We start from the raw sequence: 20845 nt of genomic DNA, 5'->3' as shown, positions 1-20845 counted from the left end.
TGCTGGTATTTTGGCCCATTCCTCCATGCAGATCTCCTCTAGAGCAGTGATGTTTTGGGGCTATTTCTTCAAACCAAGCTGCTTACCAATTGCAGATTCAGTCTTCCCAGCCTGGTGCAGGTCTACAATTTTGTTTCTGGTGTCCTTTGACAGCTCTTTGGTCTTGGCCATAGTGGAGTTTGGAGTGTGACTGTTTGAAGTTGTGGACAGGTGTCTTTAATACTGATAACAAGTTCAAACAGGTGCCATTAATACAGGTAACGAGTGGAGGACAGAAGAGCCTCTTAAAGAAGAACTTACAGGTCTGTGAGAGCCAGAAATCTTGCTTGTTTGTAGGTGACCAAATACTTATTTTCCACCATAATTTGCAAATAAATTCATTAAAAATTCAACAATTTTCTGGATTTTTTTCTTCTCATTTTGTCTGTCATAGTTGAAGTATACCCATGATGAAAATTACAGGCCTCATCTTTAAGTGGGAGAACTTGCACAATTGGTGGTTGACTAAATACTTTTTTGCCCCACTGTAGCTGTTCTGTCCTGCCGCTGCACGGCAAACCCAGCCAACTGTATATTATGTGTCATGGTTCAGCCACAACTCGGTGAAACATAAGATATGACAATTTTTTTATGTCCCGTCGGTAGGATAGACTCGACGGAGATTCTCCAATTCATTCTCCAGTGAATGTACATTGGCCAATTTTTTAAATATGTTTTTATATTGCATAGAAACTGAGGCCCCTGATGTCCAATCACTGTATTCCAGGGTGTATAGCATTTGCCTGAAGACTAACTGAATTCTTCCACTACTCTATGTTCGCTAAATACTTCAGCATGAGACTGCCATCCTTGAAGTCGTTTGTGGGTTGTAATAAAACAAAGTAAATCAGCTATTGGCTAACAATCAGCAGTGTGAAAAACGCTGCTTTACCCTGGCTATGGCCCAAACCACCAGTTTCTGGGACTGATCCGAACAGTTAGAATGTGTTTGATTCTAGAAATCGTCGGGAAGGTACTCAAATCAGATCTAGACTCACTGCAAAAAAGAACTTCCATGGGTGTGGCATAGCATTTGACTATAGCAAGGACTTTGCGTAGCCAGGCAATTATAGCATAGGCAGGTGGACAGAGCATGGTAAAGCAGATCAAGCTGTTAAACCCATGTCAAAATGATAGGTAACAATAGCACAGCAGAAAGAAAATGTATGTATATTGACAATGAAAAAAACAATGTTGAAAAAGTTATTTTGTCATATATTCAATCAAAATATGCCAATTCTACATGTTGATACAGCTCTCTGACCCCAGATAAACTATAGGGTCTTTAGTCATCATAATATAGAATTATTTCATAGTGTAAAATAGATACAATTTCTATACAAAATGCAATACTGATAATTATTCTGAAAAATAGACATTGCAACGTAAACCGTGAGCCGATTACTTTCAGTCACGTTATTAAATAGCCGTCAGTCAATATGCATGCACAACTACACACAAGTGATGACACATTCTTAGTAGTTTGTTTCTCAACAATGAAGACTTAACTAATACCATTCCTTCAGTACATTGATCAGGCTTGAAATAAAAACCTTTATAACATGGGCCATGTTCATTTGGAAGTAAACAACTTAAACAGGGAGGGACTTAACCAATAAGAAACCCACATTTTAGTTCTGTTGCGAAACATTTTAAAACACTTTCAGTTGCATGCCCATGATGTGAAACAATGGGCAGCATGAGGCGAATCCCAACTGTTGAGCGAATGAGACCTGATGATCATCACTGATGAAGTTATGAAGCTATGCACTTATGAAGTGTAAATAATATAGAAAAATCATAAAGTATTTGTCCATAGTTGTGAGGTTACGATAGTGTTCTTCAGAGCCATATGTAGAGACGATTACTCACATTATTATATCTAAAGGTTCAACATGGTGTCCGTTATTGTCAGTCAAAGTTTGCCAAACTCCCTCTATACAGTAAATGGATCTGGTGTTCTTGATGGCACTGTATGGTATCAGACTGTTCAAGGCCAGTATGGGACACAAGATGAAGCACGTCTTCTCAAGTAGCATCAAGGTGTGTCCCTTGGCTCTTAGTTGGACTATTATTAGTTTATTTTCAGTCTCGTAGGTCCCAGAGGATCAAGCAATCATATAGGCAGGAGTTCAGGTGGACTTTCTCCATAACAGTATTTTGCTTGTGAATTTCTGTAGGTATTTTCATGTTGGACACTCTGCATTAGCAAAATGAGAAGGTAAACACAACCATTAGAATGTTTTTCTTACCATCTCTGCGTGAAAGCATGTGGGTAGGGTCAGGGAGGTATGCATTTGCTTCATGTACACAACTCAACATACCTGCGATGAAGTTCGACACTTAGCTAAACACAGCTCAAAGTGGTCCTCCACGGCGGTGAAGAGGTTCTGAAAGCCGTCTGCAGCTCTGTTCAGGAAATGCTCTAGTAGAAGTTGCTGAGAGAGGGAGAAAGAGAGAGGGCAAGTGAGTGAGGGAGAGAGAACATCAAAAAGAAAGGGAAAGTTGGGTGAAGAGATCAGAGAGAGAGGTGTAAAGGTCAGATCAAAATCTGGTATTTCTAACATGGATTAGTTATAACTCAACCACTACAAAAGGTTAAGATGAAAACAATGTAGAGTTGAAGAGTCAAAGGTAAGATAGAGATAGAGATATGATACCACTGATTGAAAAGTCATGCATCCTCCAGCAAATTCTCATTTGGAACAAACAATTTAGCTATTGGGTGCAGCACAACAAGAGTGCCACAGTTTGAATACCTTATCAGGCTGGAGGCAGCAGGACACACAGTACTCGTAGATGTTACAGCAGCCATTGGCCAGACAACTTTTACAGATGTACTGTCTGGAGCTCAGAGCGTTGACATTACAGCAACCGTTCACCAGCAGATCCTTCCTCTCACACACATAACCTGGTGGACCATTACATACAATGGATTAGTCAGTGACTTGAATATTGAAGTTGTATTTCATGATACCTCAATGATAGGGGCTTTTCTTAATTAATCTTTCCTTGAATCCCATCTCATCAAAACACATTGGAGAAGAAGGTCCGGTGGGAGGAGACAGGATGTAAGGAATCGTGGAAATACAGATTGAGATAAAGCCATTATTTCCTAAGGGATAACGAGTGAATGAGTCCAGTTTGGTTAATAACTTACCCAGTTCATCTGTGAGCAGTGACTTGCCCTGAATGGAGTTCCGGCACTGAGTGATTGGTCTGCTACTGTTGCCCAGGTTAAACCTGACCTTCCATGGGATCCGGTGGTCCGGGTCCCTGGCCTCCAACAGAGTGCGATCCCTTATGGTTCTCTCCTCCTGCATAACACAACACAATTCATCTCACATGTCTTGTATAGCCAAAGGGTGGGTATAATTTGTGGAATGTTCCAACATGAATCTGTTTCAAAAACTTCGTAAATAACAAGGTTGTCAACAAACAACGCATGCTAAGTTGTATAGAGGCAGAATAAGATACCAGGTAGGGAGTTGGCTATTTAATTAAGTTTTTCACTCACCACGTTAATTCCGTAAAATGTCTGTCCTCACTCTGGTAGCCTATGGACAAACCTTAAGAATAAGCTACGTGGTGAGTTGATGCCTATTCGTCAGCTAGCTGAATTGATCATGCTACTTTGTATGCGTTTGGTGGCAACTTTTAAGTTACTTTACGAAGTTTTTGGAACAGATTCCTGTTAGAACGTTCCACAAATTATACCCACTCGAGCTGGACCTCAGACTCTGTCTAGGCTAACGTAGGCCTGTACAGACAAAGATAATCTGTTTTCCAGTTCTTTGAGCTGGACATAAAGCTAAGATGTCAAAAGTTTAAATACCTGTTTCAGGGTGTTGGTTAAGAAGTAGATCAAAGAAAGTCCAAACACCACACCTAGCACCCAACGTTTTCTCAGTAATCTTCGTAGCACCATGGCATGACCTTAGGAGATCCCCGCGACCACCCAGTCCAGCCAGAGGAATTTAATTGCAGGAATGCTCCAATAACAAGCAAGCTGGATAAACTGTTCAGTAGAGACTTGCAGTTCAACTGGGGTGTCTGGCTATGACAGAGTAACTGTTTGGTCAACACCATAACCGCAAACTAACCCATTTTGCTAGCTAGCTAGCTAGCAATACTAGGCTTGAAAACGTGGTAGCTGTGAATACATGAGCTGTAAAAAAAAAGATTTCCGTAGTGCTAGGTAGCTAGCTAAAAAAGTAAATATTAGCAAGCCGTTTTGGATAAAGACTGCTTTGTTAGCCTGTGGGCACGCTAACGACACTGGGCTAGCTACTGTACTCATCCACTCATTAGTAGCCTGCTGTAAGATTCATCGCTAACTGGCTATAACTCTACAAGAGACACCTGTTGCCGACATTCACTTCAGAGAAAGCCTCGGAAATAAACGAACATTTTTAAAATCTGACGTCCACCATCAAAACATTTTCCAAACTCGGATGTGGCGTGGTGGGAAAGTGAACGCTAGTTGGTTGATTTACAATTTCACTGACGTCATCATACAGGGAAAACATAGTTGCGAGCCTGGCAGCCGCAGGGGTGTGTGCTACAGGGGTATGATAATTATAAATAAAACGATGATTCAGGTGAGCTTAACAATTTCCTTGCAAAAATATGCATTTAGGAAGCAACCATATAAATCTGAAAAATCAGTAAACCATGTACATGTAAATGGTGGTGTGATAGTGCCACAATCTATCTGCGGCTAGCTATAATGTCGCAATAAAAAGCTAGCCAACCATTGATAACCCCCCTGCTGCTCTTTACCGTATTCACTCGTTGCCATCTGTGTGTCTGTCTGCACCCCACCACAGACCTGGATCAAATGGGGATGGACTGGATGTGCCATGCAGAGGAGGCAGAGCAGTAACACCGATGGCATGCCCTCAGAAAGGTTCGAGTCTACATTCTAGGACACAGACCTCTCTGCAGGTTCATCATAACCTGACATTTCCCACTAAAGAGGAAGGTAGATAAGACATGTTACCTTCAGGAACCAAATTCATTGAAAGGAAATGCAGGAAATAGACTAGACAACAGTCTTTGAACCGTCAAAAGATGTAGCTGATCCCCTCTGCTCTCCAGGACCCATAGCCAAACCCTGGGATCATAAAGCAGCCTGGACCAAGGCCTGTTTGACTGCCTGAAGCCTGACTCTCCTACCTCCCTTAGCAGCTCTTCTCCGGCCTGGTTGGGGTCGGGGTTCCCTCTGGTCCGGCGTGCCCTCAGCTAACTTCCAGGCAGTTGGCCTGGTTCTGGGGACTCCCCAAGACGTCTTCATCCAGATGACCGTCTCCTCCAGGGAGGAAAGGGGTCCACACCACAATGAGGGTGGGCAAGACCTCCCCCGCCCGCCCTCTCAACTTCATCACCACCAGCCACTCCAGCACCGTACCTTCCTCCTGCACTCGGCTGCAGGGGCCATAGAGAGGCATGGGAACAGGAAGGTGGTCTCGGAGGAGCCCTCTACACTAGCACCAGCAATATCGGATCTGAAGTCTGTAGTCACCTGGCTGCAGAGGGAATTCCCATTCCTCCTGATCCTCCTAGATAAAGTTTGTTTTCAGCACAAGCTGGGTAAGACTGGTTTTAGATTACAAATAAATTAAAGGGACTCTTATACCAATGTAGAAACACAAATTACTACTCTGATTTATAATGTTTTTGTTGCCTAGTCAAAGAGTTTTCATACTAAACTATCTTCTTGGCCTAATACTTTAGTAGTTTCTTTGTAATTGTATAGTAATGGAGTTTTGTGGAATAGGTGGAATAAGGAACATTTGGGAACTTGGGAAGAGTGTGTGTGACTGGCTGATAACTATTTTGTATCTCTCTGGTAGGTATTGCTGTGTGCTGGGATGGCCAGCACGTTTCCTTCGCCAATTCAACATTCAAGCACCTGGTGTCGCTACGGGTAGTCTTCACATTTTATACAACTTCGATCTGAGACCATAACTCTTATAGTTTTTAGGTTTTTACATTTATAAACATTTGAGCATATTTCTTGAGTGTTATCTAGTCTACATAAATAGCTAGCTTGAGAATTGGTTCTGGCTCAGCTCGTGAGAACATACATACATTATTGATTAATAATGCATTTGATTATTTACTATTTGTCTGTCTGCGTATCAGGAGGAGAGGTCTGTGGTTGTAGCACTGTGGATGATCATACTTCTATCTAGAAAAATATTGTATCACTACTACACATTCAGTGCTGCGCAGTTGTACAACAGGTATGGTAAAACCATGTTTCTTTGGTTGTCTCTTCATATGGCACTATAAAAATGTGACATTGTCAACCACTGAATGTTTAGGCCTATATTCTTTCTTATCTGTGTCTGTACAGAATCCGTGTGGTAATTTATTCATTAATTTTTGTCCTTTATGCTCTAATGTTATTTTCATTGTCTTTAGGCATATGTCACCATGTGACTACGTTTCATGTGAGTATTGATTTTGTGTTTATTTATAATTTCACCTGTTATCACATTTAGTTTTGTTTTATGAAATTTGAGTTACCTTGTTCATTTTTGTTACTAAATCTTCTGTTGATCAATGAAAGTTTCCCTTGTAACCAATAGAGACTAGACATAATGTATCACGTCTATCCATGATCAAACCTCAACCTGTACAGAACTGAAGTCTCATGTCTCATCGCTGCTGTTTTTTCCCCCACCTCAGCCCGATGTTTGCAAAGCCCAACATCAACAGCTTTGACTTCTTTGATCTGGGCGATGGGGATCACTGACTTTGTTCTCAAGTACTTCACCATCGGCCCTGTTTCTGCCCAAGATCCTCCGGGCCTTTAAATCCATGGTAAGAGTCTGTGTGAGTGTGTGTTATATTCATACTATTTTCTGGTGTCCTGAGGGTCACAGCTTGTGTGTGTTTTATATTCATTAAAGTTTCACTTATGTCCTGGGGATCACAATGTGGGAGTGTGTGTGTGTGTGTGTGTGTGTGTGTGTGTGTGTGTGTGTGTGTGTGTGTGTGTGTGTGTTGATTTTGGTGTCTTATCCACACGAAAGGGTTGTTTATAACATGTTGTGGTCACAGAAAGAGTGTGTATTTGTCATTGTCTGTCTATCTGTTGGAGTTCTATCTGCGTGCAGGTTTTGCCCGTTGGGGTCACAGAGTGTATTTTGACTCGGCTGATAAACAGGCCAATCAGAGAGTGAGGCTGCTGCCACTGAGCTCATTTCTCCCTGGGGGGGGTGCAGAGGTGAGGTCATCCTTCCCTGGGGCTGGACCATTACTGCTGTGTGTGCTCCCACTCCTCCTCAGCTGCTGGGGTACCCGCGCCACGCTATCACTAAACCAACCGACCAACCAACCCCCACCTTTCCCACCACCCTCTGCCCCAACCAAACCTTGTCCTGAAACAGGCCCAAGTGGCCCACTTTCAGCCGATGAAGTCATGGCCACACATCAGCCAATCATTCTGCTTCGTGCTTTTGCTTTTGCTTCCATCCACGGAAGGACTGATTTAATGATCTCACAAGCACAAACATGCAAGTCGGTACAAGTGGAGGCCTACAGAAAAAGACCAGACTCTTGTACATTGATTTACTGTATACCGTGGTGGGTTGTAAATGTATTTGATTTACTTTGCTCTACTGTTATTTTAACATGGCTTGTTGGCTACATTTTTGGCACTGTCGGTGCACTCCCACTTCAGGGAAATGTATTTTCTAATAACCATGCAGCAAGATTGAATGAAAACATGCTTTTAGCAGCTGATAGGAAGGACTTATAACGGTGGCGTACCCAACTGCTGGGTAGGCTTTGATTGGTAGGTTGAGAGGTCAGCATCACTAATGAAACAAAACAAGCAGAAAGTCCCAGAATGCTTTAGAACTGCTTCTGTGGCTCAACGTTTCTGGCTGGAGTCCAGTTTTAGTTTGACATATTAAGTGGTTGTGTGTGTGTGTGTGTAGCCAGGACTAGGGGCAGGAAGGGACAATGAGGAAAGAAGCTGCAGCCTGTGGAGCCTAGGCCGGGGGCCATGCTTAGTCTGGAGCGTGCTGCTTTAAAACTCTTACAGTGTGCTGCTCTTAACCCATAAAAGTCTAAGCCCTGTCAAAGCTGGGGGATGATCATTTAGCTATTTGATTTTGAATTTTAAGACCCCTTGAAGTATAAAAAAAATAAAGAATATTAAATAAATGAATTGAATAACAAATTCACCACATGGAACAACATATTTTATATCTATTTAACCCCTTATTTTTGCTGCTGTGTGCAAAAAAAATCCTAGTAAATGGGTGCGTGCAGCTGTCAAACTATTATGGATTGAGATCATGAGAACTTGGAGAAATTGAGTCAGAACTGTTCACAGAGGTGTGTCCTCAGAATATTGCAAAATGGGACAGGACACTGCCCATCAGTGAGTGGTTAAAGAATAGAAAATTAGAGAGAGTGGGGGCGGGTTTGAGTCATTAAGTCGAGCAGAAAGGGAATCATAAAAAAGGAATCACTAGGGCACTGTATTCAGGGAATAATTTGTAATGTTTCAGAGTGAGAATTTCTCATGTTTTAAGGATATTATACAGTGGTCACCAACCTGGTCCAGAGGCAGGCTTTTGGTCCAGGGCTGCACTAATGCACCCAATTCTAGTGCCTTGACTGTGTAATATGTTTATCTTTCAGTCGTTTGACCTCTGTGGCCGAGTATCAGCCATACGCAGGGCTATGGAAATTTTCTGCAGTTCTCAGGTGAGAAATGATTACTTTCTGTAAAGAAAAGTATCAGGGCCAAATACCAGCCCACATCACTGCCCTATAACACTACTAGCTACAGTTGTAAACCTTCAACTGTCAGTAGGTTTTGCCTGATCTTGCACTCTGATTGAATCATCTTACTACATGTACCGTATTAAAATGCAACATCAGAATAAAGATACTGTATACAGTGAGTTGACCCTGTATAGCAGGGTTCCCCAACTGGTTGCCTGCGGGTGTTTTATTTGGCCACCCAAGTTTTCAGAGCAAAACAAATTGAGAATTATTATTATTATTTACATTTTGGGGCGCTTAAAAACCTGTAAAAACACCAGGAAATCAGCTCCAAGTTATTTTAATTTTGGAACTCTGTTCCCAAGTATTTCCATAATAGGGAGACACGTGATCATAAACAAATGTAAGCAAAGTTTGAAATGATTATGTTTTAGTCAAATATTATATCTGTTTGGGCTTCTTGTGGTCAATTTGCAGTCTTCAAATTATTTGTATTTACTGTATGTTCCGGGGGCCCCGACCACCCGCTCAAGAAGAATTTGGGCCGCAGCTGAATCTAGTTGATAATCCCTGCTGTATGGTATGGGAATGTAAACACAAGCTTTGTCTCTTTGTGACCACCTACCTAATGCTCTATCACCCATAGAGTTAAGGTGTGAGGGCCAGCAGTGCAGTGAGGCCGGAGATTGTGCTATTTGTCAGGGTGACTTCAGAAACCCCATAGCTCTTCTCTGGCATGTGAGAGTACATACATCAAACCATACGCTCTGCTACTACATACTTTATTATAACATCATTCGCTGGTGTTAACCATGGTAACCACAAGCCGACTGTAACAGTATGGGCTGTATCACAACCGGCCATGATCGGGTGTCCCATAGGGTGGCGCACAATTGGCCCAGCGTTGTCCGAGTTAGGGGAGGGTTTGGCCGGGGTAGGCCGTCATTGTAAATAAGAATTTGTTCTTAACTGACTTTCCTAGTTAAATAAAAGTTAAATTTAAAAAAAAAATTATATGACCCTTAGTGTGGTGTAGCTTGATGCTAAAGTCACTGTCCATGACTCTTTTGTTTCTTTCTGTGGCCTTACTGATCAATACTGTATTGAATAACTGACCAATACTCAATGCATACTCCTTTTGGTAAACCAAAGTGAATGTGAGTGTAAAGCCCATGTGTTTGTCTCTCCCACCTAGCATGTGTTCTGTGAGGAGTGCCTGTATTTGTGGTTAGACCGTGAGCAAACATGCCCACTCTGTGGTCATAGGCACCACCTCTGCCCACTTCCAGATCTACTAGCTGGGATTGACAGCCATTAGCTTCCACTGGAGGACATTACAGAGGAATAAGTCATTTAAGTATGCCCTTACTGTGTTGCCCGTTGGAGTCTAAACTCTACAGTCTATACAGTTGTCTCATCCATCCTTGCAAAGAAATAGAATGTGAACTTATCTCCGTGCAGCACAGCAGTGTGCTATTGGTCAGTATTATTGTACAGGGTAGCTTATGTCAGCACATGAATTGCTAATTTGCTGATGTATTTTGTAGATCTTTCACTAATGTGACCATTCTTGCAACAATTTACGTGTTATACATTTCACCTGATTTCTAGTAAAGATACAGCTTATGTTTGATGACATCAGACCTACCAAAACATTTGAGAAACTCGAAAACAAGTTGTGTGTTTTCAGTATGTATCAGATTTTTCAATGAAACCATGGTTGAAGCAGTATTGTTCAGCATTTGTTGAATGTTTTATGTTGTCATTACTTTTTGCATAACAATGATAGCATGAAAGCATTTTTACTTTGAAACTTTTATTATCCAGAGTGAGCACAGAATTCACAATGTAATACAAATGTAAATAGCATGTAAAGAACACATTCTTTATAAAAGACACAGATTCAGCACTGCAATTGAAAACTACAGTTTTTTGCGATATATAAAAACAGCTTATGTACTGTAAACATGAATAGCATGCCCTTATTTTTGCACACAAGATTTCTTGCATGGTTTCATAAACATTATCTGCCTTAACAATGCTGAGCCTCCAGCCAATTTCAAAAGTTCAAAAAATAGAACAGTTGATTTGACTTATTTTTTTCCTTATCAATATTTGATACAACTAACATCATTATTCACCTAATAAAAATTACTGCAGAAAAAAACCTTTACAAATTGACTTTCATATTTAGTAAGGATAGAATCCAGACTTTGCATGGTCTCTAATTATTACAGAACCTTATGTAAAAAGTAGTGCTATTTCTCCACAGAGCACCATTTCCAGATTGCTCAAATGTCTCCTTTGGGCGTCTAAAAAGTAGAAACATGTATTTTTTTAATACAAGTAAGCTTTTTCAGTTAGGTAATTGACATCGTGTATTAGTGCATCGATCATTCAAGTGTAAGGTCGTCCACGTAATGACAGTCGCGTGGGCAATTCTAGTACGTTTTTCCTTTGGTAACGGTCAAGGGAGGATGACGTCACCGTTTTATTCTGGGAAAAACCGCCAGAGAGTGATTATACTAACACAATTTATGTCTGTTAAATCCTACTGAATTCCAAGCAGTGAGTCAAACAATAAAATAACCTGGGAAATAACGCAATTAAAAATGTATTCACACAGTACTACTATCTTATACCCATAAAACAAGAACTGAAAATGTTACTTAATCTCTGTGACATAATGTTATGTCACATGAATTCCGAAGCACAACATTTTCCTTAGCCAACAAAGTACAAAAAATGTACCCTGTTCCTAACTGTCTTGCCGATTGTGGGGTATGGTTATTATGACCTCGGTGCACACTGAACCTCGGCTGGCTGTGGCTGGCTGTCATCCTTTTTCTCAGTGCAAATATTCTGACAGCTCTCTCTCCTCAGGATCCTGAAGGCACCATCTACAGTGGATAAATATTAATTGCTTTGAGCGTATAATAAAACATTTAGATCATATTTAGAAGAAGTTCATCCTCAGTGAATAGCCCAGTATAGTTGTATGAATAACTCCATGTTACATACTCATTGAGATAAAACCCCAATTGTATAGATAAATAATCATCAATGATAAATACTAAATTGTAAATAAACTAAATCTCACACCAACTATAATTACATATCTTTAACCACATGTTCGCAAATCACCTGCTGAACATTGTTGGGAAGGTCGAGAATAAAGCGTCTTTACCCGCAACCAAGTTTGTTTACATTAGTCATAGCCAAACCAACTTGTGATGGGCACTTGTGAAGCTTACCTGTTGCTGGTTTTGCCGTTGCAGTGACTTACATCTACAGGTGTCGCTTTCTAAGAAAGATTATGAGGACGGTGATTTGTATTGCTGTGCATACAAAGCCTCTAAAGCGGGCTTCTCTATTTAACCCAAGTTTCTCATTATATCTGTTATCTCGAGATCCAACCGTCCAGTTTTTATCCATCTCATCCCCGATCCACCTGAGGCGAGAGGCGAGTGACTGGGTCCCGGAGCATGGTGAGGTTCCTTGGGCACAGACCATCACGTCGCCGGGTAGAGGCAGAGGCTCGTCTATCGGGAGCCAGCACATCTTCTCTACAAATCGCTCTATCTTCTTTATATGTCCCCTCCTCTGATCCGCTCTTATATAAAATTATCCTCCTTACTGTCCGGATCTGATCAGATCTGGACTGTGTTTCTCTCTCTCTCTCTCTCTCTCTCTCTCTCTCTCTCTCTCTCTCTCTCTCTCTCGTTATACACGATTAAAGAGTCACATGGTGTAAGGGGTTTACATCATCTTTTCCCAAAAGAGAGAGGTAATCATTAACTCTTAAAAAAACGTCGTCTCATCTTATCTGACGAGCCTTTTGTTTGATAGGATGGAGGAATAGCGATGTCTAATTGGATAATCATAGGATTTAAAATCAGTACAATACAGGCTACTGCCCCTAGACATTTTACACAATCTGAATTTTATGCTATTTGATAATTATGTATTTTCATGTCAATCTTATTAATTGTACCAGTTATTCTATTTTTAAATGAAATATTGTAATAATGCACCACAGTTCGCAACGCCTAAAATAAACATTGAGAGGAATTAAACATAGCGGAACTCTTAAGACCGCAAAGTATCTCTAGTCGGACAGTTTTTGTTCCAGGACTTCAGTGTTTGTTTTAGTTTTAGCATGAGCTATATAAGTTACCTAGCCAGCTACTAACAATTTAACCCTACCAATTTGTAATTTTGTCTAAAAATAACAAGTCAACTATATGTATGTTGTTGTAACTATGTTAGAAAAACATGGCAGAAGACGAGCTTCTGGCGTTCAGAGAGCATTGGAAGCAAGAACTGACGATTAAAAACGAGGCGCATTCGAACCGTAACGTTACTCTTCAACCAAGTCGGGAAGACTCTAAATTAAAACGGTATTTTGAAGATTTCGGTCAGAACAGAAGTGAACCAGAAAAAAGACAGGATTCGACATCACAGGGGAGCAGTAAGGGAGGACAGGATGCATTTTTGTCTGCAGCAAAAATTCAAAATGAGGACCAACCCGAATATGTGTCGATAGCCGAGGGCTTGCTAGATGGAAGGACCAGTCCCTTGTTGGAGAGGATCCAGGAGGAGAGGACTCGAAGGAAGAGACAATACCACAGTCTGACAAGCGCCTGTAACACCTCCCAAAAACAACCCCAGAGGAAAATTAACAAGGGTGACAAATTAGTGGATCAATTCATTCAAGACCTGGTAAGATGAGGGTGATAGTCTTTGTGAGGCAGCCTACCACTAGACATTGTGTGGATCTCGATTTCATTGGTATTTTCCTATTTTTGCAGAATGAGACAAATGACATTCCCTTCTTTGACATTGAGTTGCCCTACGAGTTAGCTCTGAAGATCTTCCAGTACCTCAGTCGGACAGAGCTGGGGCGATGTGCTCAGGTAAACTGTGATTTTCAATCACATAAAAATCATAATGACTCTGTTGTCACTTGAAACATAGGTCTGAATATTGACTTTACACTGATTTGTTCAATCTATTCTGATGTACAGTATATGGTGATCAATGAGTATTCATTATAGCCTCGCTGATACTTTCACAGGTGAGCAAGGCGTGGGGGGTCCTGGCAGAGGATGAGGTGCTGTGGTTTAGGATGTGTCAGACAGAGGGTTATCAGCACGGGGCCTCTGTCTCTGACTCCCCCTGCTGGAAGAGCATGTTACGAGACTGCAGGAACTCTGAAAACACTGTGCGCTCCAACTGGAAGGTAGGGGTTCAGTTAACTAAATGCTTTTCTGAGATGACACTTTGGCAACACTTCACCTGAAGTTGCCCTTACACCCATCAAACTGTAGAGTATTAACTATAGTAACAGCATTGTAATTACATATGGATGTCTAGAAACAACATGTTTTGTGTCTCTCTTCATACTCCTAGAATCGTGTTGGATCAATCAGCCAACTGCAGTACGAGCTGGGGAAAGTGTTGTGTGATGTCAGTTCCTGTGACAGCTATGTTGTTGCTGGGTAAGATATATAACATAACCTGTTTTTAGTAGGGATGGGCACGGTTAATCAAATATCTGGATATCTGATTGGACGTTAGTATTCCAACACTTTTTTTAATGCTTATTTTAACAATGAAAAAGCTTTCTCTGAATTAAATTGTCCATGTTAAGTTGTTACACACAATGATATATCATGACATTTGAAATGCATAATTTGATAAAACAACAAACTTTAGAATGTAGTGTTTACGTATGGCACATTGAGCTACTGCTGCTTCAGACGTCACATGGCTGACAGAACATTATTTACAGTTGTACACTAAATGTAGATTACAGTTCAGAGGATATACAATGGGATTGTTTTCTTTTCAAGCTAATTTTCTCTCTCATGCTCTATGGGTTGCATTTTAAATTAAAGGGCATTTTACTATCATAGCACATTTATCCCTCCGGTCAGCCCTGACAACGGTATCGTATTTTTCCCACTTCAAATAACGATTAGCCTATAAACGTGCACCAACGCAGGGTTCCACAAGACCTGACACAGATCAATGTGAAACACTCACCAGAAAACACAACATTATATGATGGAGAACATCAGACTTCTTTCACTGTTACTATTCGCCTAGGCTACTGTTAGCCAAAAACTACCGATATTGTACCCTGAAAACAACTGATTGGTTAAGAGAGTAGAGCAAAATATGTATTTTTTTTATTTAGACTATCCGGATTCCGAAAAAAAAAACCATGATATTATTTGAATAGTGAAATCATTTAAAATGCCCATCCTTAGTTTTTAATGTCAGGAGGGGCAAGCAGTTGTGGTGATCAGCACGGTTTCAGCCAATAAATGGTGATCGATAGAAATTGAGCTGCTGCACTGACTTTGTACTAAAATAGACCCACCACTTGTCTTTGTCCTTTTTTCTCAAACTCTTTAAATTCAACCTGTTGTAAAAAAATGTTTGCATCAAGTAAGCTACTTAAACTGACTGGGCCCATTACTGTAGGATGATAGCGTGACTTGAGTTCTCAGCTGCTGAAATGAATCTTGTAAACGTTGTATCAGGAGGCTGGTGCCCAGGGGGTGGTCTGATTAAATTCTCCCCTGGCCCCGGTGAACTCTCAGCCTGTGTCCCAAATGGCAGCCTATTCCCCACATAGATATTACACTGCTTTTGACCAGAGCCCCCTACGGGCCCTGGTCAAAACTAGTGAACTACATAGGGAATAGGGTTCCATTTTGAGAGACCGTCTCAGCCAGACAACAGAGGCCTGCCTGCTGCTGCAAATTCTTTTTACCTACATCTATTCACATCTAGAGATTTGGATGACTGATTTTCTAAGATACTCATTGTAGATTTTAGCAACCCTTTGAAATTAGGATCCTTGTTTAACCAAGGTTGCTTTTTTGTGGACATTTTGTAATGACACATAAGGTAATATTTCTCTCACTTTTATGTAGGATCTTGTAGATGCACTGATGAAGCAGAACTGTAGGTTGTTATCTTCCTTGGAATTGATATGTCAGAAGTTTCCAGAGATTATTTGGATGAAGAAAAGTGCCAGCTGAGGCATACATTTCTCCTGTTGATTCTTGGCTGAAAGATACTGCACTAATTATGTAGAGTGTGCGCCTGTTGTTACCTTCCTAACAAACCCTGAGATGTCAGATGGAGTGTTTTAGCCCCCTTTCCCCCTCTCTATCTGTCTCTCTCTGTCTCTTGTTTCCTCATGTTGGGATATGGATGCTGATTGAAGTAGGTGGTACAGTAGCTAGCTGATGTGGTTTAAGTTAGTGGGGGGGATGGAAGCTATCTATCATACCATGTTTGTGCCACAGTGTTGTTAGTAGCTAAATAGCTGAAAGGTTTTATCCAGCAGCCCTTTGGTGCCACTCTCTGTGGTTGTCAGTCTGCAGCTTTCTCCAGCTGCCCAGCTCAGCACGAATCCTGAACCACATCCAGGCTCCAGCACCAGAGAGGGTCTTGGTCTGTCTGAGGCAGCCCAGGGCAGCTGGTGCTGGGGTATATGGCTGTGCCTGGGGTGGCGTGGCTCGTCCCAGGCCGTCTGTGAAGGACTCAGCTGCCACCATACCCACCCCCTGGAAAGGCTGTGTTATCTCTGCCATGCCTCCAAATGACTGAGACTCACAGATACTCACACATTTGAACCACATCATCACCCACCCATTTACTGTCGTGTCGCCCATAAGCACACAGACATCCACTCATATTCACATAAAATGCACGGATGGTTACCATGGTACACAGTTAGCATATTTAATGGGGAAAATTAAGATGCAGCCTCATGCTTCATAGGTTGTGTTTAGACATGCAGCCCAGTTCTGATCTTTTTTTCCACTAATTGGTCTTTTGACCAATTGCATAAGATATTTTAACATCCAATTTTTTTCAGAAGACCAATTAGTGAAAAAAAATATCAGAACTGGGCTGCTTGTTTAAATGGAGCCTTAGGTCATTTCAAAATAATAATGTAGCATCGCTTACATTGTTTTTTGTCCCCTCAGGTACACGTCAGGGGACGTGAGACTGTGGGACACTCTCCACTGGGACTCTGCAGCCTCCTTCCTGAAGCCAAGCCCCCTGACGGCAGACGTCACCCCCAGACCTCACGTCAGTCACATCCGGGTCAACAACACTGTGGCTGTGGCTGCCTATGACGATGGTGAATGAGGGTCCTCAACTCTGCAGTCAACTTAGTGGCTATTTTACTGGCTAGCCTTCCAGTTTAGGGCATTGAAAAGGGGCGCCACCTGTTGGTCGGTGGTCTTTGCCCGTTTTGATAGGTATAACCTCCCTGGTGCCTCTGTTAAAAGGCATGATAATGACCGGCAGGAGGCAGATGTACAGTTCACACTTTATTACCAAGTTCCACTAAGGTGTATGGACACATGGAGGGCCACATTGCGAAGTCTTTGAGTACATGTTAACTGTATATTCTGCTCCTGTGTAGGATGTGTGGATGTGTGGAGCACAGAGACGGGACAGGAGCCCGTCCACCACTTCCAGATCCCTGGGAGGGTCCACGCCCTGGCTCTGAGCCTGGAGAGCCCCACCTTGGCTACTGCTGCTGGGCTAGACGTCCGGCTGGACCAGCCTGATGAGAGGGGCTACTGGAGAACCCTCTGCCAGGCCACGCTACCCAAACCTGTGAGTCTACCTTGCTCTCTTTCTCTCTGTCTATCTGTCTGTCTCTGATTTGTCTGGAAAAGCACCATCAGCTTTATAATTTTAATGAGGATTATGATACAATTCCCTGTAGCAATGATAGGGTGTCTACATTGATCCAGTGTGCTGTTGTGATTTCAATTTCAACTTTGTCACAGTCAATCCATTATACCATATTAGTTTGTTCATTAACAGTGCAAATGAACTTTTCATATGGGAGCTACTTTAGATGTTTCACTCCCTGTGACAGTAGTCAGCAGGCTGAATAAATTTGCTATAACTTGTTCTAACAGAGACTCTGGTCCCAGGTGGAGTCTATGGTTGTGGTGCCATGGGCCGGGGGGCGAGGAGGGGACAGTGTCCCCCTGGTGGCCCTGTCTGCTGGGGAGACGGTGTTCCTGCTGGCCCCTGAGGACTTGGAACCCCGGGTGCTCCACACCGTCTACGGCCACCCCATCACCTGTCTGGATGCCTCGGCCTCTCACGCTGCCCTGGGGGTCAAGAGCTGTGGCTGGGCCATGAACGATGGAGGCAACAAGGTGGGTGCATCAACAGTGTACTAAAATAGTATTTTTACATGGTCCTATGCATCAGGGCACAACTTTTCAAATAAAGATAAGGTGGTCCCTTCTGTTCCAGGCCGTTTTCCACAATTTTTTATTTTGATGCCTAATGAATACAACCCAGCTGTGGCTTTTGTTCTACTGTCCTTGGAGTTGGGAACAGGGTTAAATTGAGGTAGCTATGCCAAAGCTATGCACAAAGCCAAAACTGAAGCCCACACCATTATGTTTCTAAGCACTCAACACATTTGGACGGCTACAAATTGGCCAACCTTGAATTAGGCTTTTATTGATGTTAGTATAGGGTTGAATTGAAGTCCTAAATTAATTGCAACCCTATTATGTCACCCCAAAACCTGCACCAATCTAGCAATGAGTAGCAATGCACCAATCTGAGTGTATTTAGAGTCTCTGGGACCCCAATGGGGTGGTGCATCCCAACTTGGGGAATCTGGGACAGAAATGGGGCCACCCGCTGAGAATTGTGGGCATAGAAATAGCTGAACTACTCCTACTGGGTATTGTTCCTAATTACTGTAGTATTTAGTTTACTCTCTTAATGCACAAACTCTCTCACACACACGCACACTAAGCAAGTTTAGTCTCTTGTTCCCAAAGAAGTTGCTGTTTGCGTCTATTAATGTCTTGTATCTAAGGACCTTGCTCCTAACGGAGGCTCATACCTTTATTTATCCCTCTGCAGATTACATACCCAGGAGACAAAATAGTTGCTCAGGGATCAGGTTTGGGTTTCAATACGAAACCATTGTCATGCTTTCCAGTGTATTTCAAGACTATTTTTTTTGCAAGAGCTGTTTTTTCTGTTTTGTGACCAAAGGAATATCTCACTGTTTCAAAAACCCACTTAGATAAAAATCTCAGTCTGTCTCTCTCCTCTTAAAAGTTTTATGTTTTGTTTAGCACCGATACTGGTACTTAAGTAATTAGTCAAGTGACTAGGGACCGGTCCCAAATGGAGCCTCTCTCTGTTGGTTCGACAGGTCTTTGGCAGACTCTCCCCCTGACATCATTACAATGTTCTCATTGCTGATGTTGTTATATTAGCCCTACAGCACCACATAGTGGACCTTAGAGAAAGTCTGAGGGATAACTTTACTCCTTCCTCTCAAGGTTACAGCTAAACTGATCTCCCGTGGGCAGTTTCTGCATGTAGTACAAATAATCTGCCACGATTGAATGGGATGCGCGAGATAACGAGCGGCATTCTTTCCATTTTTTGGGGTATCGTCACTGGTTATTTGGACGTATCAGGATTGGGCGAAGGCGGTGCTTCTACTGCTTTGCCTCGAGTGCTTTGCGTGTGTGCCCACACAGATTGGAAGGGGGGGACTTTTGCCTGAACTATCAATTTCTAACTTTTCAATTTCTAAGTATGAACACAGAAGTTGATCACGCATTGGACCAAATTACACTCGATTTTACTGCTGGGTTAACAGAGATTACAGCTAAACTAAATCATATTATGAACTGGAGTTCTGCTTCTACAATCAAGAGAGACGTCATATAGGCTGCCAGCTCCATAGATCTTGGTACACGTTTTGTTGGTGTGTCTTTCCGTCCAAAATAGTGCCGGCTACTTGAATAGTTTCACTATCCAATCAAGTAATCTAAGGCAACATCTCTAAGTTTGTATATTTGACATGGTATTGGTCATTGAGCATTGAGTTTCTTTTGTTTTCATTCTCCACTATAGACCTAGCTAGCTCATCTTCACAAAATTATGCCAATTCATGATCGTCACATTTTCCCTTCACTAATTAAACTTAAAAAATTACAACTTTTAATCCGCTTTAACAAGTCTATCGGCTTCATAGTGTTTCTGACAGCATTTTCCTTCTGCGAAGAGGGAAGTAAGAATTGCCAACAGACTCTGGCGAGGCAGAATGTGTTATATGCTATTTAATGAGAAGACATATGCCTAATTAAAAGCTGTCAAAGAAATGGTGGTGGCATCCAGACATGTTATCTCTCTTTTCACACTGAAAAGTGAGTCATCACTATGATTGGTTGCTTTTCTACTAGCTAAATGTTTTGAATGTATTATGACATGTATTGTCTTTGTTATCCAGGTCAAACAATGTGCCACTCTTCTCTTGTCTGTCTGTCCGTTTGCCTTTCCTGTCTGTGTCTTGTTCATGACTATGTATTGGGACTGTTTATGTCTGTCTGGTGTCTGCGAGAGTCAGCCAGTCAGCCAGCAGTCAGTCTCCAGGTCCTCATTACTACTCCCTCTCCCCTGCCAGGGGACCTACACCCCCAACTCCCCAATCCTTCCCTTGCTAGTGGACCTGGGGGTCTGGACATCTGCTCAGCTGCTCTCTACTGGGCTCCTGTTACCCTGTACCCTGCAGCCACTCAGATAGAGCTGGTAAAACCACAGGCGGCACAGCTTATAGACCTAACACGGAACACAATCATTACATAGATTACACAGAACAGAACCATTACGTACACGGAGTGTACATAACCTTTTTAATATTGAGTTGCACCACCTATTGCCCTCAAAACAGCCTAAATTCATCTGGGCATGGCCTCTACAAGGTGTCAAGCGTTCCACAGGAATGCTGGCTCATGTCGACTCCAATGCTTCCCACAGTTGTGTGAAGTTGGCTGGATTTCCTTCGGGTGGTGGAGCATTCGTGATACATAGGGGAAACTGTTGATTGTGAAAAACCCAGCAGCGTTGTAGTTCTTGACCCACTCAAACTGTTGCGCCTGGCACCTACTACCATATCCCGTTCAAAGGCACTTACTGTAAATCTTTGTCTTGCCCATTCAGCCTCTGAATGGCACACATA

The 20845-nt window shown here is 42.1% G+C and overlaps 2 protein-coding genes and 1 long non-coding RNA gene across 6 annotated transcripts in view; 1 reads left to right on the top strand and 2 right to left on the bottom strand.

Moving 5' to 3' along the window:
- Window positions 1-1193: 1193 nt before the first annotated feature.
- LOC110526013 (SREBP regulating gene protein) lies at window positions 1194-4499 on the bottom strand. The gene is made up of 5 exons (XM_021606591.2): window positions 3875-4499; window positions 3200-3356; window positions 2799-2950; window positions 2364-2477; window positions 1194-2239 (listed from the first exon to the last, which is right to left on the bottom strand). The coding sequence occupies exons 1-5, from the start codon at window positions 3965-3967 to the stop codon at window positions 2156-2158; spliced, it is 600 nt and encodes a 199-aa protein (XP_021462266.1). The 5' UTR covers window positions 3968-4499; the 3' UTR covers window positions 1194-2155.
- A 32-nt stretch (window positions 4500-4531) lies between these two features.
- Window positions 4532-20845, top strand: part of fbxw8 (F-box and WD repeat domain containing 8) — a 35556-nt gene continuing 19242 nt past the window's right edge. The window contains exons 1-13 of one of the 4 annotated variants that reach the window (XM_036980169.1): window positions 4532-4640; window positions 4869-5631; window positions 5895-6287; window positions 6469-6497; window positions 6736-6870; window positions 8704-8769; window positions 12215-13512; window positions 13602-13706; window positions 13868-14032; window positions 14203-14291; window positions 16803-16960; window positions 17249-17445; window positions 17757-18002. In XM_036980169.1, coding sequence (XP_036836064.1) covers window positions 13066-13512; window positions 13602-13706; window positions 13868-14032; window positions 14203-14291; window positions 16803-16960; window positions 17249-17445; window positions 17757-18002 — 1407 coding nt within the window. In that variant the 5' untranslated portion in view covers window positions 4532-4640; window positions 4869-5631; window positions 5895-6287; ... (2 more) ...; window positions 8704-8769; window positions 12215-13065. Of the gene's footprint in view, window positions 4641-4868; window positions 5632-5894; window positions 6288-6468; window positions 6498-6735; window positions 6871-8703; window positions 8770-12200; window positions 13513-13601; window positions 13707-13867; window positions 14033-14202; window positions 14292-16802; window positions 16961-17248; window positions 17446-17756; window positions 18003-20845 lie in introns of those variants that run through there. The other 3 variants (XM_036980167.1, XM_036980168.1, XM_021606588.2) reach the window with 3 other exon arrangements.
- On the bottom strand, window positions 10192-12255 carry LOC110526014. Its single transcript, XR_002473857.2, has 2 exons — window positions 12045-12255; window positions 10192-11690 (listed from the first exon to the last, which is right to left on the bottom strand). It is a non-coding gene; the product is annotated as an uncharacterized LOC110526014 (long non-coding RNA).

This window comes from Oncorhynchus mykiss, chromosome 6, assembly GCF_013265735.2.
Source record: "Oncorhynchus mykiss isolate Arlee chromosome 6, USDA_OmykA_1.1, whole genome shotgun sequence".
NCBI classification, from domain to species: Eukaryota; Metazoa; Chordata; class Actinopteri; order Salmoniformes; family Salmonidae; genus Oncorhynchus; species Oncorhynchus mykiss.
This window is presented reverse-complemented; position numbering and strand designations above follow the sequence as displayed.

Coding starts and splice junctions, on each gene's coding strand:
- LOC110526013 (XM_021606591.2), bottom strand. CDS start 3,967: ATGGTGCTACGAAGATTACTGAGAAAACGTTGGGTGCTAGGTGTGGTG. Junction 2,478..2,798: donor GCTGCCTCCAGCCTGATAAG/GTATTCAAACTG, acceptor TCCCTCTCTCAG/CAACTTCTACTAGAGCATTT. Junction 2,240..2,363: donor AGTGTCGAACTTCATCGCAG/GTATGTTGAGTT, acceptor TTGCTAATGCAG/AGTGTCCAACATGAAAATAC.